This window comes from Penicillium malachiteum (genome assembly GCF_028827825.1).
Source record: "Penicillium malachiteum strain IBT 17515 chromosome Unknown utg000002l:1.0-8849297.0:1.0-8852440.0, whole genome shotgun sequence".
NCBI lineage: Eukaryota > Fungi > Ascomycota > Eurotiomycetes > Eurotiales > Aspergillaceae > Penicillium > Penicillium malachiteum.
Genome location: NW_026643095.1, coordinates 328889 through 346059, shown reverse-complemented (window position 1 = coordinate 346059; position 17171 = coordinate 328889). Strand labels below are relative to the sequence as shown.

The 17171-nt window shown below is 47.2% G+C and overlaps 10 protein-coding genes across 10 annotated transcripts; 6 read left to right on the top strand and 4 right to left on the bottom strand.

The window, feature by feature from the left end:
* Nucleotides 1-698: 698 nt before the first annotated feature.
* N7483_003183 (uncharacterized protein) lies at nucleotides 699-1270 on the top strand (the record flags this gene model as incomplete). Its single annotated transcript, XM_057086620.1, is given in 3 exon segments — nucleotides 699-817; nucleotides 836-1163; nucleotides 1226-1270. The coding sequence occupies 3 exon segments, from the start codon at nucleotides 699-701 to the stop codon at nucleotides 1268-1270; spliced, it is 492 nt and encodes a 163-aa protein (XP_056946449.1).
* An 18-nt stretch (nucleotides 1271-1288) lies between these two features.
* N7483_003182 (uncharacterized protein) lies at nucleotides 1289-2383 on the top strand (the record flags this gene model as incomplete). Its single annotated transcript, XM_057086619.1, has 1 exon — nucleotides 1289-2383. One exon carries the CDS (start codon nucleotides 1289-1291, stop codon nucleotides 2381-2383), a length of 1095 nt encoding a protein of 364 aa, XP_056946448.1.
* A 442-nt stretch (nucleotides 2384-2825) lies between these two features.
* Nucleotides 2826-3929, bottom strand: N7483_003181 (beta-ketoacyl reductase; the record flags this gene model as incomplete). The annotated part of the gene is made up of 2 exons (XM_057086618.1): nucleotides 2826-3644; nucleotides 3696-3929. The coding sequence occupies 2 exons, from the start codon at nucleotides 3927-3929 to the stop codon at nucleotides 2826-2828; spliced, it is 1053 nt and encodes a 350-aa protein (XP_056946447.1).
* Nucleotides 3930-3982: 53 nt separating this feature from the next.
* On the bottom strand, nucleotides 3983-6472 carry N7483_003180 (type I iterative polyketide synthase; the record flags this gene model as incomplete). The annotated part of the gene is made up of 1 exon (XM_057086617.1): nucleotides 3983-6472. The coding sequence occupies one exon, from the start codon at nucleotides 6470-6472 to the stop codon at nucleotides 3983-3985; it is 2490 nt and encodes an 829-aa protein (XP_056946446.1).
* Nucleotides 6473-6492: 20 nt separating this feature from the next.
* On the bottom strand, nucleotides 6493-9660 carry N7483_003179 (type I polyketide synthase; the record flags this gene model as incomplete). The annotated part of the gene is made up of 2 exons (XM_057086616.1): nucleotides 6493-8869; nucleotides 8951-9660. The coding sequence occupies 2 exons, from the start codon at nucleotides 9658-9660 to the stop codon at nucleotides 6493-6495; spliced, it is 3087 nt and encodes a 1028-aa protein (XP_056946445.1).
* A 737-nt stretch (nucleotides 9661-10397) lies between these two features.
* N7483_003178 (uncharacterized protein) lies at nucleotides 10398-11425 on the top strand (the record flags this gene model as incomplete). The annotated part of the gene is made up of 5 exons (XM_057086615.1): nucleotides 10398-10439; nucleotides 10503-10521; nucleotides 10587-10670; nucleotides 10727-11161; nucleotides 11253-11425. The coding sequence occupies 5 exons, from the start codon at nucleotides 10398-10400 to the stop codon at nucleotides 11423-11425; spliced, it is 753 nt and encodes a 250-aa protein (XP_056946444.1).
* Nucleotides 11426-12241: 816 nt separating this feature from the next.
* On the top strand, nucleotides 12242-13169 carry N7483_003177 (uncharacterized protein; the record flags this gene model as incomplete). The annotated part of the gene is made up of 4 exons (XM_057086614.1): nucleotides 12242-12574; nucleotides 12650-12740; nucleotides 12818-12900; nucleotides 12972-13169. 4 exons carry the CDS (start codon nucleotides 12242-12244, stop codon nucleotides 13167-13169), a joined length of 705 nt encoding a protein of 234 aa, XP_056946443.1.
* Nucleotides 13170-13729: 560 nt separating this feature from the next.
* On the top strand, nucleotides 13730-13972 carry N7483_003176 (uncharacterized protein; the record flags this gene model as incomplete). Its single annotated transcript, XM_057086613.1, has 1 exon — nucleotides 13730-13972. The coding sequence occupies one exon, from the start codon at nucleotides 13730-13732 to the stop codon at nucleotides 13970-13972; it is 243 nt and encodes an 80-aa protein (XP_056946442.1).
* A 100-nt stretch (nucleotides 13973-14072) lies between these two features.
* ura6 (uridylate kinase ura6) lies at nucleotides 14073-14708 on the top strand (the record flags this gene model as incomplete). Its single annotated transcript, XM_057086612.1, has 1 exon — nucleotides 14073-14708. The coding sequence occupies one exon, from the start codon at nucleotides 14073-14075 to the stop codon at nucleotides 14706-14708; it is 636 nt and encodes a 211-aa protein (XP_056946441.1).
* A 763-nt stretch (nucleotides 14709-15471) lies between these two features.
* Nucleotides 15472-16973, bottom strand: N7483_003174 (PCI domain protein; the record flags this gene model as incomplete). Its single annotated transcript, XM_057086611.1, has 2 exons — nucleotides 15472-16586; nucleotides 16733-16973. 2 exons carry the CDS (start codon nucleotides 16971-16973, stop codon nucleotides 15472-15474), a joined length of 1356 nt encoding a protein of 451 aa, XP_056946440.1.
* Nucleotides 16974-17171: the final 198 nt, after the last annotated feature.

The following is a 17171-nucleotide window of genomic DNA, read 5'->3' as shown; positions in this document are numbered from 1 at the left end:
TATATACATCAGGTCATGATCCTTCCACGCATGTCATACCCCATTTGGCGTTTTTCTCTCTCTTTAACTTGGTTTGATTTTTGCATTTTACACCTTCTTCACTGGTCTCTTGGGATGAGCAATGGCGGAACCTGAGATGGTCGGCCTCTCTCAGATTCCTTTTCTTACTTTTTGCCTTATACCTTTTTCACCCTCTTCTTGTGTAATACTATTTCACCCCTATGGGTTTTTTTTGTCCTCCTGCTATTACTTTGTGAACTATCCACAGAGTCAATGTACATATCTTCCACCTCTTCTTGTACAATGACGGGTCAGGTCACGAGTCATTAGATTTATGTACTTTCATCGGATGAATACAGTCAAGTCAAAATACATACTCACCGTTGATCCCCTATTCTGGTTCCAACTTGAAGCTAACGGGCCCACTTAATGCTTCCAAGTGGGTAAAATGATAACGACGTTCAGGGACATCTATGTACTTCACACTATGAAGGCCTCAATCAATTACTTGGCTTGAATTTCTTCCAAGGTTAGCCATTAAGAATACTTGCAGCATTATGAAAGACCGAGGCGGTGAACCACCCTCCTTGCAAGGGTCAGGACTCAGGAGTCCCACTGGCAAGTCACCTTGCATAGACCATTTGATCAAATCAATCGAAAATTGCCGAAAATCCGGACTAACCATCTCAAGTGCTGTGATGACACAACCCAAACCCATCCTGCCACTTCTGAGATGTAAAACAACCTTGAAGTCAGCACTGGAGGAAGAGGATGATATTCTCCTCGAGCTAGGATACCCGGAACAACGTATTGATTTGTTTGTATCGCTGTGAAGCGTTCGCGGTGGCATCGAAAAAATCGCATCATATCACCTTGGGCTCAGCGCTTCAGAAACTTGTCAGGTTGGAAGTTTCACAGAATGGGTCCATGGCAGCTTCAACGTTTGCATTCCGCTTTATGTTACCAAACAAGGCCAGCAGTATCCGGAAAAGCGAGCCCTTATCAGGTTCCCTCTGCCATACAAACTGGGGGAATCTAGGAACCCTGGCAATGTCGACGAGAAACTTCGTTCAGAAGCTGCAGCTTTCATCTGGATGCGTGAGAATTGTCCTGAAGTACCGATTCCTCAGTTGTGGGGGTTTGGCCTTGTTGGAGGTGAATGCGTACGAAAATCTTATATCATTCGAGGATTTTGACTATGATCTCTAATCTATGGGCTATACAGTTTACGAAACCTCAGAATGTCTCCCTTAGAACCAGACTTCTGTGATATTTGAAAAGATCCATAATGTGGCTCCTAGGATATCCACTGCCCTTTCCATATGTTTCTCATCGGCGTTCGATCCTCCTTGAAAGTGGTTACTTGATCATAGATTTCATCGGTACCTCTAAATCTGAAGAACCAGTGGAAATGCTCTTAGAGACCTGGGATGAACATCGTTGTCAACAGGAAAAGCGAGAGAACTTATTCAAGGGTTTCTCTCGTATGATACTCTCCATGAGTCAAACGCCATTACCTCGTATCGGATCGTGGACCTTAGACTCGAATGGGGGTTTGAAATTATCAAATCGACCTCTTACTCTTCGACTCCATCAATTAGAAAACGCGGGAATTCCAATCAATATCAGTCGCAGCACGACCTACACAGGGACAGAAGCATATTATCTTGATCTTCTTTTTTGTCATGATAGTCGTATTCGAAATCAACCAAACTCAATCACCGATGCGGATGACGGTCGAGCCCAGATGGCAAGGTTGACGATGATGAGAGCGCTTCTTCCTCATTTTTGTAACAAGGAATATCGAAACGGTCCCTTCTTTTACAGACTCACAGATCTTCATCCTAGCAATATCTTTGTTGATAATCAATGGAACGTGAAGTTTATCATTGATCTCGAATGGGCATGTTCTCTACCAGCAGAGACTCTCCGTCCACCATACTGGTTGACCGGTCACCCAGTCGATGAATTAACAGGCGAGCATTTACAAGTCTTCGAAGAGACATACAAAGAGTTTATGGGAATTTTTGAGGAAGAGGAGAACTTTCTACCTCCTATCAATAATGTTCCTTCTTATAGGACAACTCTTATGAGAAATACGTGGCAACGGGGAAGCTTTTGGTATTTTAGTGCCTTGGACTGTCCGAAAGGTCTATACAACCTCTTATATCAACACATTTGCCCCATCTTTACACCACCTCAACAATTTGATCCTGAGTCAGATGCTTCTAAATCTTTGCAACTGATATCGGACTTCTGGGCTCCTGGTGTTGAGAAACTCATAGCTGCTAAACTGAGGGATAAGCAGGAGTATGAAGAGTCGATTTCTGACTTGTTTAGTAAGGCCTCGAAATTGGCTCCAGATAGCTCCAAGGAGGATTGAATTGAAAACACTTGAGACCTTTTTTCCAAATTCGTACTCCAGGACTGTACAATTCTCTTACATATGTAGAACACGTATGTTGTATTAGAAAGGAAGTGATCTGAGGTGGAGTAGTTCCACATATACGCGTGCCCTGACCCACCAGCTCAGCTGCATTTGCATCAAGTTTCTCCACTGATGGGCAATAATTAATGAAAGAACCTTGGAAATTAGAAGAGACTAGTATTTCAACATAGTTTGTCCTGCGAATCATCCCAAGGTCTAAGTTGGATAAGAAATTATACTATTGCATTCTCAAAGATCAAGACTCAAATAACAAGCAGTCGACAGGATATCAAATCAGAAAATACAAAGAAGAGGTGACAAAGAACTTGAAATGCGCATATTTTATCGAATCATCACCAATCAAAACTTGAACTTCAAGTTGAACCCCAAACTATACTCACGTCTGAGACTTGCTCAGAATAATTTCAGCCAAAGCCATCAACGACCCACTCGACAGTAACTCCAATACCTGGACATTAGCATTTGCCTCACGCGCAATCCAATTCCGAATCTCAATAGCAACCAAAGAATCAAGACCTAGCGATGAAACTGTCACAGAAGGATCCATATCTTCTAACGAGATCTGAAGCACCTGCGCTAATTTCGCCGCCAACGCCTGGTAACAGATCTGCAACGCCACCTCCTTGGACTCCGCTTCATGCAGCTGCACATCCAGCGGCACAGAGGGGCCTCCCGCTGCACCTGTTCCAGAGCTCAGTTTCTCCTTGGCTGCCGCATATAAGTCACTGAATTTGGCATCCTGAGCCCAGAAGTGGTCTAGCGTTGTCCGCAGACTCAGACCTGTAATGCTTTGTCCAGAGCATGATCGGTCCAGATCACCTGTTAGCGCTGCGCCGAAAAGTGCGAGCACTTCTCCCTCGTCCATCGTGTCACTGCCGATATTTTTCAGGACCTCTTGCAGTCGCTTCACGTCCACGTCGGCAAGGTATCCTGCGTCGCTGACGGCTGTTAGATCGATGGTTGTTCCTGGGAGACCGTGCGAGCGACGGTAGGCCATGAACTCGTCTAAGAATACGTTCGCTGCAGCGTAGGCGGCTTGGCCTCTGTTACCAATGACACCAGCGACAGAAGAAAGGGCGATGAAAAAGTCGAGCGGAGTGCCCGAGAGGACTTCGTGGAAGTTCCACGCTCCTTCAACCTTGTTTTCTGCGACGGATTGGAAGTCATCTAGCGTCATGTTCTCAAAAAGCATGTCCTGATAGTGTTAGTCAGGTTGTTAGAGGAGATGACACTCTTGAGTACTTACGCGAAGAACCATCGCTCCATGTACAACACCACGCACGGGAGGGAGATCCTTCATGTCTTCCTTGATGAGGGTCTCGACAGAGGCCTTACTAATGACATCGCATGCCTTAACAGTGACTAATGTTTGTTCAGCAGCTAAATCATCAATTAGAGCCTGTACCTTGTCATTAATGGATGCTCTCCGCGATACGAGTACGATGTTTCTCGCTCCTTTAGCGGACATCCATCGGGCCATGCTTCGACCGAGACCACCAGTACCGCCGATCAGGATGTAAGATGCATCGACTTTTAAAAGAGAGGAACTGGTCTTGGGCGCCACAGCCTGTAAAGAGTGAAGTCAGACGTATCCTTGCTCCCATGGTGTAATAAAAATTTTGACCTTACCTTAACTTGATCTTCTGGGTGAGAAACTATCACGATCTTACCCATCGCCTTTCCTGTTTGCAAAGTTCGGAAAGCACTCTCCAACTCGGAGATGCGGTAGGTGGTAAGAGGCAAAATGGGGCTAATCGAGCCCTGGCTCATCAACTGTCCGACGTGATCCAACAGGCGCTTCATAAGTGGAGGTTTGTAGAGCGCAACCTTGGTAAGATCAACTGACGAGAAGGTCACATTGTACTCAAATGGCAGCATATCGAGACGAGAATTCTTGGTGATATCCGCTTTTCCAATCTCAATAAAACGACCAAATGGCGAAATACACTCCCATGTTTCGCGAAGAAGATCGCCTGCTAGGGAGTTCACCACAACATCCACACCTTGGTTGTTCGTGGCTCTCTTGATGCCATGTGCAAAGGAAGAATCACGACTATAAAAGATGTGATCTTCTGGAATGTTGTACTGAGTCATAAGGAAATGCTTCTTCTCCACACTGCCAACAGTCACGAAGACTTCCGCTCCAATCATCTGGGCTAGCTGGATTCCTGCTTGTCCAACACCACCTGCGCCAGCATGAATGAGAACCCGCTCATTAGCCTGCAGGTTGGCTAGGTCAAATAGTGCGTAGTACGCAGTACAGAAAACAACAGGAACTGTGGCAGCCACCTCAAAAGACATGAAGTTCGGCACTGGCGCGGCACTAGTAGCCTTGCATCGTGCATATGTTGAGTAAGCTCCCAATGGCAGCGCCATAACTCGTTGACCAACTTGAAGATGTTGGACGTTCTTCCCCACAGATTTCACGATGCCACTGCACTCAATTCCGATGTAAGGCTGTGCCAGCTGGCCCATAGTAACCACAATATCCTTGAAGTTCAGACCTGTGGCCTTCACTTCGATCTCGATATCATCGTCAGGTAATGGTTGGGGAATGTCATCGGCGAAGTATAAACTGTCAAGCGATCCTGGGCTTGCGATCTGGAGATTGAAGCGTCTACCTGGTTGGCCAAATGGCTGGGACGTAATTGTTTTTTCATGGGTCTCGTTATGGACGAATGCATTGGCATCATAATCGTCCAGAACACGTGGAACCAGAAGCTCTGCACCCTTAGCCTTGAACTCGAAATCTGTGACTGGCTTTGTGCCATCAGTTGGCCACAATACCTCGATTGCAGCTAAGATTGGACCCGATGAGGTTTCTAGCTCTGATGTGTTGATTCCTAGAGTAGCAACCTTGGATAATGCCTCTGACCGTAGACTGCGAGTAAGACCCACAATCATATGAGCATCAGGTTTATCCGTCCGATAAACCCATAGTACATGGGATGCACTGAGTAGGATTCTTTGGAGGCGTTCAAATGTATCCGAGGTAAGCTTGCGCAGAGTCTCGTTGCCAGTTTGCAGTACAATGACATGTTTGTTAGAGCATTCTGCTTTTTCGAAAGTTGAAATTGACGGTCGCCAGCTGCTTGTGGCAGTAGAAATTATCTTGCTCAGCTTCTCCGCTGACCCATCAAGCCTTCCAAATTGTGTGACTAGAAGATCGGTCTGGTGGATAGTGCCATTGCCGTTGACACGCAGCTTATCATTCTCAATGACATGACCATTGGGCTCCTTTGCTTCCCCATTGCCAACGGCAATCTCAGTTTGTGCCAGCGGCTGCCACTCAAGCTTAAAGCAAAGGTCACGAATCTCCGGGCCGCGCAGTGAACCCGCATCCTTGAGCGGAGTCATAACTAGGCCCTCCATAGCGATAAGAACCTCTGTTGAATTCTCCGGAGTTATCCACAGATCAAACTTCGTTGGTTCAGGTGATGGCTGACTAGGACCTCCATTGCACCATGCCTTCACATATTCACCAGCTTTTGAGGGAATTCTGTTACAGATTGTGAGATTCTTGATCATTGTTGGCATGTAGAGGGTCTCAAGCTCCATTCTTCCATGACCAAGAATTGGCCAAACAAGGTGTAGGAGCCCATCCAGAAATGTTGGGTGAATGACCAAGGGTGCCTCGAACTGTTTCGGCATCATACTCTTCGTGTCTCGCACGTATAGATCTGCCCGCGAGTGTACTGGATTCGAGAAACAATTTTCCAAGCTTTGGAATACCGGTCCATATCCTGCTCCTACTTCGGTAAGAACCTGGTACATATTGCTGGAGTCAATCATGTATCTGGACTCTTCGACCACTGTGGTGATCTGCTTTTGGAAATAATCTACCTCTGTCTCTGCGACATTGGAAACTGTCGACTGTAACTTTTTATTCGCGCGAGTCCTCACCAGACCTGAACAGTGTTCTGTCCAGCCTCGCTTGGTAGTCCAAGAGCAAATGCGGAACTCGTCCCAGATATCCGAGTTACCACGCGTACCCTCTGCATATGGCCGAAGCGTGATAGTCATTTCTGAGTCCGCATCATCACTCAGTACAAGAGCCGAGCCAGTTCTAACTTCTCGAAAATCGAAGTATGAGAATACTGAGTCGTTTTGCTCTGCTCGTCGTTTCGCAGCTTCGACAGCCATTGACAGCTTGGGTCTATGTTAGTATTAATCGAAGATGGCCGAGGGCAAATACTCACATATCCGGCCAGCGGAAACACTGCCATGCCCTGCATTTTATGTTCCCTCAACCAAGGGACATCATCAAGACGAATAATATTCCTCCATGTCGGCTCCAGATCATTTGAGTAGAATGCCTGTGCTCCTAAAAGATCATTTCGCACACCGTCTCGGGAGCAATGCTTCTGAGGGATGCGAGATTCATGCCAGTACTTGGTGCTATGCTGCCAGGGGTATCGAGGGAGGTCACGCAGGAAGGCCCGAGTTGCTCCTCCACTAATCGGGAAATTGATAGTGTTGATGTCAATAGTCCCACCTCGTACGAAGACAGCGCCGGCTGCATCTAGAACAGATTGGGCAGGGTCTGTATTGCGAACAACAGTGGGTGCATATCCGATCTTGCTGGCAACAGAGCTGAGGACCTTCAAGGTGTCTAGAATTGGCCCCTTGAGAGCGGAGTGCGGGCCAATCTCCATGAGCAAGTTAGGTCGGCTATCTTCATCAACACACATCTTGCTAAGAGCGTTGGCAAATAGCACTGGAGAAGTCAGGTTCTGGACCCAGTATGCTGCGCCTAGATTAGATGGCTCTGCGATATGGCCGGTCACTGATGAAAAGAAGGTAGCTGTCGCTGTACTGGAAGGTTTGATAGACTCAATGGCAGAGAGGTAGGCTTCGGCTACATTCTTCATATGGTTGGAGTGATAAGCAACATCAATTTTGAGCTTTCGATTGAAGAGTTGGGTGCTCTGTAGGATAATCTCCAGCTCATCAATAGCGGGTGCATCTCCGGATACGGTCACGCTAGAAGGACTATTGACACAGGCAATGGTAGCGTAGCCCTTCAGTGTCTTTAGCATAGGCCTAATTGCCTCTGGACTTGCACCGACAGCAATCATGGAGCCTTGGAGTAGAGGAAATGATCCTTTCAGTAGTTGCGTCATTTGACCACGTCGGTATGACAGTGCCATGGCTGCTTCCAGGTCGTAGATGCCCGCGGCATAGGCAGCTCCAATCTCGCCGGAGCTGTGACCTATAACAGAAGATGGTTTGACGCCCCATGATCGGAGAAGATCAGTCAGGGCAATTTGGAGAGCTGTGCAAGCCGGCTGACTGAGATGTGGCGAGTTGATCTCGGAATTCGTGCTATCCTTGCGAAGTACTTCAATCAGAGAAAAGTCCGCACCCAGGTGTCTCAAGTATTTATCGGCTCGCTCCATCGACTCTGCAAAGACATTATACTCGTCCATGAGAGGAAGACCCATTTGTGCCCATTGAGCACCCTGTCCAGTAAAGACAAATGAGATAGTCGGTGCACCCAGCACACGCGTCGGGGTTGCTTTCAGTTGAGCTAGACGAATACTCAGTTCGTCTAGCGATGTGGCTGAGAGAGCGACTCGGTATGTAAGATGCGACAACTTGCTACCCAAGGTATGTGCAAAATTGCCGAACAAAGACCTTTCAAAAACCTCCGGTCGCTGTTCAAAGTAGATACCAAAATCTCTAATACGGGTATTGAGGGACTCTTTGTCATTGGCAGAAATCAGGAACAATTTGTGAATGGGATCCACGTCATTATCCGGGTCATCTTTAGCCTCACTTGGAGGAGGAGGCTTTTCGAGAACGACATGAGCATTGGTTCCACCAAAGCCGTAATTTGAGACACTGATGTACTTTTTGCTCCGAGGCCAGGGTCTTGTAGATGTGACAACCTTCATATGCCACTCATTCAAGGGGATATTAGGATTCGGCTTCTTGAAGTCTGCATTTGGTAGTAAGAGTCCTCTGTCCAGCATCATTGCAGCCTTGATGAGGGAAACCATGCCACTTGCACCTTCAAGATGACCAACATTAGACTTGGCAGAGCCGATATAGAGCGGATTTCTCATGTTACGGTTTTGACCTAGAGCTGCATGGACAGCCTCGGCCTCGATAGGATCTCCGGCCTTGGTGCCGGTACCGTGCATCTCAGCAAACCCACAGTCATCCGGGTTCAAGTAAGCGTCACGGTATACTTGACGGATCAGGTTTTCTTGTGCTTTGCCATTTGGCAGAGTGATACCTTTTGTTCTTCCGTCTTGATTGACACCTGTATTAGCAATTATGGCGCGAATGGGGTCTTTATCGCGTAAAGCGGCATCAAGTGGCTTGAGAAGAACCACACCGGCACCTTCACCTCTTGCAAAGCCTGACTTGGCTCTTTCCTCAAAGGCATAAGTTCTACCATCCTCATTGAACAATCTGGCAATATTGATATTAGCAATTGACTGCAAAGGGAAAATTCAGAAGCGCAGATGATGATGATATGACCTGTGCACTCACTGTGACATGGACATGGAAACGAAATAATCCGGGAGAACATTTAGTCTACATCCCCCAACAAGAGCCTCCTTTGACTCGCCACTTCGAAGACTCTGGACAGCATAATGCAATGCGACAAGAGATGAAGAGCACGCTGTATCAATCGTAACACTCGGTCCCTGTAAATCAAAGAAATAAGAAATCCGATTAGATTGCAGCGAAGGGGCATTTCCAGTGGCCTGAAATTGAGGGCATGTCTCGATATCGCGCAAATTTCTAAGTTCATAGTCGGCGAAGTTCCCTCCACAAAAGACACCCACGTTGCGTCCTGCCAAGGATTCTTTGGGAATGCCTGCACTCTCCAAAGCTTCATATGAACACTCCAAAAGAAGGCGTTGCTGAGGATCCATGGAGATGGCTTCTTGCATGGTAACATTGAAAAAAGGCGCGTCAAATCGAGACAGCGTCTCATTGTCTAGAAAGTAACCGCCGGCCGGATTGAAAGTCCCGGGTTTGGAAGGATTAGGGTGGTGATAGGCTCCGGGGGAGAACCGGTCTTTGGGGATGGGCGACCAGCCACTCCGACCCCGGGTGCATAGTTCCCATAAGTCGCCGGGGGAAGAAACCTGACCAGCCAGTCGACAAGCATATCCAATGAGTGCAATGGGTTGCAGCTTCTGGGAGTTCCCATTGCTATGCAATGTTCCATTGGGGTCGGCTGAGCTATTCATTGTGAGAGGAGTTGAGGAGTGAAATATAAGGGGTATATGAAAGGAACAAGTCTCGCAGGGAATAGGAAGGTGCTGATGACTGGGACTTAAATAGATAATGTATGAAGCAAATGAGCCTTTATGAATCAATTGACACCATCTCCTAGATTGTTCTTTTTTATCTTTTTATCTTTTTGTGATTTAATTTAATATCATTTTCGTCTGAATGTTTTTTATTTTTATTTATTTTTATTTTTACTTTGACCTCATATACTGGTTTCTCCCCTGAGTAACCGGCCTTGATAAGGCACTGGATGCTCAACATTGGATATTATCAACGTAACTTTGAACAGTTCCTGCTGTGCTGCATATTGGGGTTAGACACATTATTCAGGAACAAGTCGGAGTTCCATGCAACCCACAACATTTGTAGAGCTTCAAGTGGATCGTCTCAAGTTGATTCTAGATCTTGCTATCGGATCACATGTATTTTGGAGGGAATTGATCTAGCTCATAGAGACTGTGAGTAATGACGTGTTCAAGGTAGGTTCATGTTTGAGATCGAGATGGTCTGGACACATAGATAGCTTCATGCCTATTTCTTTTCCTCCAGTCTGCCATGTTCTTCCGTTGTCTCCCTCTATTCTTCCTATCTATCATAGTTCAAAATACGAGTAATTGTGGTTCTCCGAAGATAGCGGTTGTACAACCTTCATTTGGCCAGATTCAACTATTCTTGCGGCCTAGATACATCCAAGATGAAGTTTCTTTGTCTTCACGGTGCCATTGGCAATATTCATGTAGGTGTATCAAGATAGAAAGACAGTCTCGGAGAAATGGACTGATATGCTGACCTACTGAAGAATCTCAGTATCCAACTGTGTACGCACTACAACCACTACGCTATATCAAATTACCATAGACTTTATTAACACGAAACACTACAGCACCCTTGCAGAAGGAATTGGAGTCAGATAATTCTGCTTCATTCCATTACATCAATGCACCAGTGAAGATTACCCCTCCTCCAGGTAATGAGCTTTGAGTCTTGGAAAGAAATTCAAAATATCTAATGGGGAAGCTGTAGGATTTGAGGAATACTTTGGCACTGGCCTACTTTATCGATGGGCAGACGATGGAGGTGCTGCTGAAGATTCTATGATCAGCCGCGTTCGTAAAATCCCTGAGGGTAATAATCCCGAGGATGTGATGCGAGATCTTATCGGAGATCGCGATGTTGTCTGGCTGAATTACAAGGAAGTAATGGACTTTTTATACGAAACAATGGAGAGTGACCCCGAGATTCAAGGAATCATTGGATACAGCGAGGGGGCCTCAATTGCAGCTACTCTTATTTTAGATGAACAGAAACGTCTTGCAGCCACTGGTCGTCCACGTCGAGTCAAATGCGCTTTGTTTTTTACTGGTTGGCCTCCGATGCATCCGGTTGATGGAGTGCTTCTCGCAGACGAGACTGACGTTATGATCGACGTTCCCAGTCTGCACGTCGTTGGTGCAAATGGTAAGCCTGATTTACAAATTCGTCACGTTTATCTCTGAACGAAATAAAGAAATTCCTCATTTTTGAATACTGATATCTTGATATCGGATAGATCCTTTCCGACACGGTGCATACGCTCTATACAATGTTTGCGATCCTGATACTGCGGCATTTTTTGATACAGGCAAGGGACACACCATTCCTCGGTCTGGACTTGTCATTCATGAGCTAGGGGATGCTGTTCGAGGTCTCATGAACAAGGCATTACACCCTGAAGATCTCTAATCGGCATCAAGATAGACTTGGGTGCCCGTGCCCGGACTTGATGCAGGGCACCTTCGGCCCAGGGTTCATAAGTGGAAATGGTCATACAAGACGCAGATATGGCGTTTGTGCAAACCCTCTTCCGAAAGAAGCTTTAGGCTAGCTGTTGCACAATGAACCTCTACTTGTACATGTAACGTCAAACTTCTCTATCTATCATAATCCGTAAATGGCTCTCGTTGAATGTTCGTACCGAGCCACGAACCACGGGAGATTCCCGGGCTCCGTCATTATTCAGTTCATCACACATTTTGAGATAAATCGTGTTTTGTCTCAGCTTCTTCAGGGTCGAGATAATCTAATTACATGTGATCTCTTTATCTTCCTTCGTAACAGGGTTTCATCTCGACTGTCTACCCGTGCTTGGATGATAAACCAATACCAACGAAATACTCAGGACTCCGGCTGAAGGGAGAAATGCCGATTTCAATATCAAAGATCTACTGGATTCCCGGCTGTCACACCAGGGTTCAGATGGTTCTCTTCCGTGCGTACCCCTCCTTTATAATTAAGATTTGTGGCGGTTCATATCTGATGTCTGCCTTAATCTCCCTGACAGCAACGTTGTAGAACTAGAATAAAATCCAAATATACTTGATAAGGCCCGACCACCCATGTCATGACCTAAATCCTCCTTAAATATGTGCCCAGTTGGCGATCCTAGAAAAGACAAAAGGGTGTCCTCCGTAGATATCAGAAACTCCGATTGACCAATCCTATCACCTTAACTCTCCTAGATTGCGAGACTACAGACCAATCGTTTCAAATTGACACATCATGTTCTTCCAGAAGCTCTTCCTGCTGTTCACTTTCTTCGGGATTCACCCGTCCCACGCCCAGACAACTCCACCGGAACTATGCGCCACTGGAGTCCATGCTATTCTCATTCGTGGTCAAGGCCCAGGCGATCACTTGAATGTAATGGTCTCTATGCAGAATCTGGTTTTACAACTCATTCCAGGCTCTAGCAGTGTAGCTCTGCCTTATCATCATGGAGGCAATGATCACAGAATCGTGGCTGCCGATGGTGCTACTATGATGCAGGAGTATATTCGAGAATACGTCGCCTCGTGTCCGCATTCGAGAATCTTTCTTATGGGATATTCACTTGTACGTGCAACTCAGGTTCTACATATCCACATCTGGATGCTAGTGCATATCTAAAACTCCAAATGTCCGATTTAGGGCGCCATTATCATGATGGATGGACTTTGCGGAACCAGCTCCCTCTGGCTCAACCCCGTTTCTGCAATTGAACCTCAATTCAACCGAAACGGTATGCTCCACTATTACTATCCTGATACTACTTCATCAAAAGAGCAACCCTCTAATCCAAGCATTGAATTTCTACAGTAATTGCGGCTGCTGCCTACGGTGATGAAACCTTTATTCCAGGAATGCCTTGGAATGCTGGAACCTGTATCGACGGAGTCGGGGTTAGTGATGAAAAGATTCTCAATTCCGATAACGCAATATGATCGCTAACTTCGGGGCCCATTGCATATAGTTATATCCACGAATTCATCCCGAATGGTGTGACCCATACGCTAGCTCGATTCGAAGCTACTGTGACAGCGGAGACAATTCCTGCTGCATGAAATATCCACCGTTTGAGGATGGTGCTCATTTCTTTTACATTTTCCGATACAATATGGATCTGTTGCACTTTATTCAGCGACGACTGAATGAGACTGCAGTGCCTTGATTCTATTGTCCGAATAGCTGGATTAGCAAGAACCTTGGAATAGGTTGAGAATCGGATGTAAACTTGATTAGGCCAACATCGGATCAAAATACCAAAAGGGAAAGCACTGGGTTTATATGTTCAAGTTCTAATGTTTTCTTGGCTCAATACTTTCTTTCATGTCTAGAGCTCTTAGTAGTCGTTGAAGATGAAGTTGCCCATGTCAATGTTATTTTGTCGATGAATCGGGAAAGGAGAATCTATTCTTCCAGTATGGTACACCAGTTGGCGCAATTTTAATGGAACTTGAACATTCGAGGTAGAGAAATTGAATAGAGAGCAATCTTTGCAACAGATAATCAATAATTTAGACTCGGAAACCTTGAATTTTGAAGGACTTTTATGGAATGATAATTCAAGCTAGACAAGTCATTCAGCTCTAAAATGAAGCTATACAGAAAGTGAGAATAAGTGGCAACTAATTCCGTTCCGGGCGATCTCAGCTCCTCTTTTTTTGGGACTTCTATTTGCTTTTTCCCATCCAACTTCAGTTCTGCCTTCAATTAACCCCAACCAACTCCATGTCATTCTTCTCTGCTACCCGTCAAGTCACTGGAGTCCTCTCCAAGCCTCAATTCCTCTCTATCGCACGATCGTCGGGTCCCCACCGCCTCTACTCAACCCCGAGACCGCCCAACAACGCCCCTCACACTCAGCGTTCCCAATTCAAGATCCTCCCCATCATCGCCATCCTCGCTCTCGGTTCCGGCTCCTACGTTCTGCTTGTTAAGTCTCGCACCGGCCAGAACACTCGTCCTAATTAATCACTTTCCGAATCCGGTCTACCCCTCCTATCCTAAAACAACTTTACTCTTCTCAACCCCCCTAATTCATTTCAAAAATCAACTTCTCCTCAATTTCAAAATGGCCGCCTCTACTCCTCGCTTCTCCCCTAACGACGTCACTGTCGTCTTCTTCCTCGGTGGTCCAGGAAGCGGCAAGGGTACTCAATCCGCAAACCTAGTCAAGGATTATGGCTTCGTCCACCTCTCCGCGGGAGACCTCCTCCGCGCCGAACAAATTCGCGAGGGAAGCCAGTACGGCGATATGATCAAGACTTATATCCGTGAAGGAAAGATCGTCCCCATGGAAGTTACCGTTGCTTTGCTCTCCAACGCCATGGCCGATTCTCTTGCTGCGAACCCCGTTCCTGCTGGTACTAAGGCGCGTTTCCTGATTGATGGTTTCCCTCGTAAGCTGGATCAGGCGGTTTTCTTTGAGGCTACTGTTTGTCCTTCTGAGGTTGTCCTTTTCCTTGATTGCCCTGAGGCCGTTATGGAGACTAGACTTCTGAAGCGTGGTGAGACCAGTGGTCGTGATGATGATAATGCGGAGTCTATTCGCAAGCGTTTCCATACTTTTGTTGAGACTTCCATGCCTGTTGTGGATGATTTCGAGAAGAAGGGCAAGGTTGTTAAGGTTCAGGCTACTGGATCTGTTGAGGAGGTTTATGCTGAGGTGCGGGCTGGTATTGAGGCCAGGAATCTGCACCCTCGTTAGATGGTGTACTTGTGGTGATGGCATGTAAATAAGAGTGGCCTCGTCAAGATTGAGTCTGGTGTGTTTTATCGAGGCTGGTGTCTATTTATTTCCCCTTTCTTGATTTGCCCCGGTGGATACTGCTGAATATAGACCCTAGAGATACATTTGATCTTTGTTTACTACCCTAGTATAACCCCTATAGTACCGTGTGTAGCAGCAGGCTCCAAACGTACTTGAGTGCATCATGATACATCGTACGTATGATACTTGAAACGCCAATTGATGGTTTCACGTTCAAGTTGGTTTGAAACTCGAAACTTGAAGTTCGATCTCTATGAGTACGTAGGCCGCATAGTATAACGTTGAATCTTGAACATCTACTAGTAATTCGTTTCCACACATCCATGGATGCATGATGTACAGCTCCGAGTCGTTCATACATCTGGGCATATCATCTACAGCTCAGGAACAGGTGAACATTTTTGGAATATTGTATTCTTGATCAGAGTTGTCCTCCAGAAAACATAATCGAGACAAATAAGGAAATTCAGACATGACATGACTCGTGGGGATCCCATAATCAGCGGGGGGCCAGTAGATCCATCCATACAACTGGCCAAGTGAGAAAAAGAGATATCAATGCATAAAAGAAAAAAGGTAAAACAGGATGGCTCCCCTCTATTAGCGGAAAGGAAATTTTTTGTGTTCTCTGAGTTTGTCCACTCCAATCTCATTAAAAACACCGGAAATCCATGCACTCCTAAACAACTACCGAGAAAATTTACTCAGCAGCAACCTCCACCTCGCGTGCTTGCGAAGCCTGAGGCTGCTGATTGCGCCGCCGGTCAGCGGAGCGAGACTTGTCACCGTTCTTGGCCTCCTGCTCAGTAGCGACCTCACGAACGAAACGCTCACGCTCGGATCGGATAACGGTCAGGACACCCTCCAGGGAGCGGCGCCAGACCATCAGACGACCCTGAACCTCAGCCCACTGCTTCTCACCGAACACACGGTAAGTGGCACGGTGGACCAGGAACTCAGAGCGAAGCTGGGAGAGCTTGCCCTCGACGAGACCAGCACGGATGGTGTCAATGACCCACTTCTCGACATCGGAGTCAGGGATACGCAGAGCGGAGGTAATGGCGGAGTAGGCAAGCGAGCGGGAGGGGGTGGAAGCGGCGAGAGAAGTCAGGGTCAACAGACGCATCTTGGTCTGAAGGGCATCACCGGCCTCGGCGAGAACGCCACCAGAGATGGAAGCAACAGGGTTGGCGGCAATGAACTCCTCGTAGGCATCGAGAGTGTCCGAGGTGAAGATCTCGAGCAGCTCGAAAAGAACGCTGTCGCTGGTGCGGAGGGACTGAACGGCATCAGAAGCAGTCAGAGGGGTGAAGTCGAAAACAGCGGGGCGGCGGAGAGCGGAGGCGAGAGCGCGCACACCCAGCTCGCGAGCAGCGGGCTTGCTGGCATCGGCTGAGGGAATGGTCTGAAGAGCCTGCACAATGTGGGATTGGGCCAAGTCGTCGTCACCGGCAGCGGTGGCAGCATCGGCAACAGCCAGGTGGAGCTTCTGGGCCTCCTCGGCGTCCAACTCCCAAGCAGACAGCCATGTGGGCAGCTGGTTGGCGAGCTGGGGCTTCAGAGCCTCGAAAGCGTATCCGGATCCAGACTGGCGAATGACGGCAACAATGGCCAGGAGAACGTGGTAACGGCTGGAGTCGTCGGCGGACAGAGTGTTGAAGATGGTGGTGAGGATAGAGATGGCCAGAGTAGGACCGAATTGGGGAGAGGTGGTGATGGGCTTAGCCAGGTAGGCGCAGATGCGAGGAAGGAAAACATCGGGGTTAGAGGCCTGGTGAACGAGGTGCACGAGGAGGTTGTAAGAAGAGGTGATTTCTGAAATTCGTTCCATCACATGTCAGTCTTATTCCTGTTCTCCCACAACGAATAAAAAAAAAGTTGCGCTGCTGTCCGTCCCATCTTCAAATATCAAATTTCTTTTATCGGTCGCAACTTCGCAACTTCACAATCCACCAACTCACCCTTCTCGGGGGCACCGTTCAGAACGGAGGCCGCAGCGACAATCTTCTTCAGAACCTCATCGTGTTGCTTGAGGTCGGGCTCGCCCTCAGACTGTTCTTGCTGGCGGATCGGCTCTAGGAGCGGGGCGATCTCGGTCTGGAGGCTGCCCTCTGTGCGGAGAGCATCGATGTACTGGGCGAACTCCTCGGCGAGCTCGGCGAAAGAACCCTCAATGAGGAGGGTGTTGGACGGAGCGGGCATGATTAGGAGATGTGGTGTGTGGTGGGAGGGGAGGGAGGAAGAGGACGTTCTTTGATGGTGGAGTCTATCGATAAGTTGAGAAATTTCAGTGTGTGCCAAAAAAGTCTTGGCGAAGGGAACACTATAATCACCCGCTCCCTGGTTACTATGGTGGTTTTACTTAACAACACACTGATTATTTACTCAACTCTGGGAATT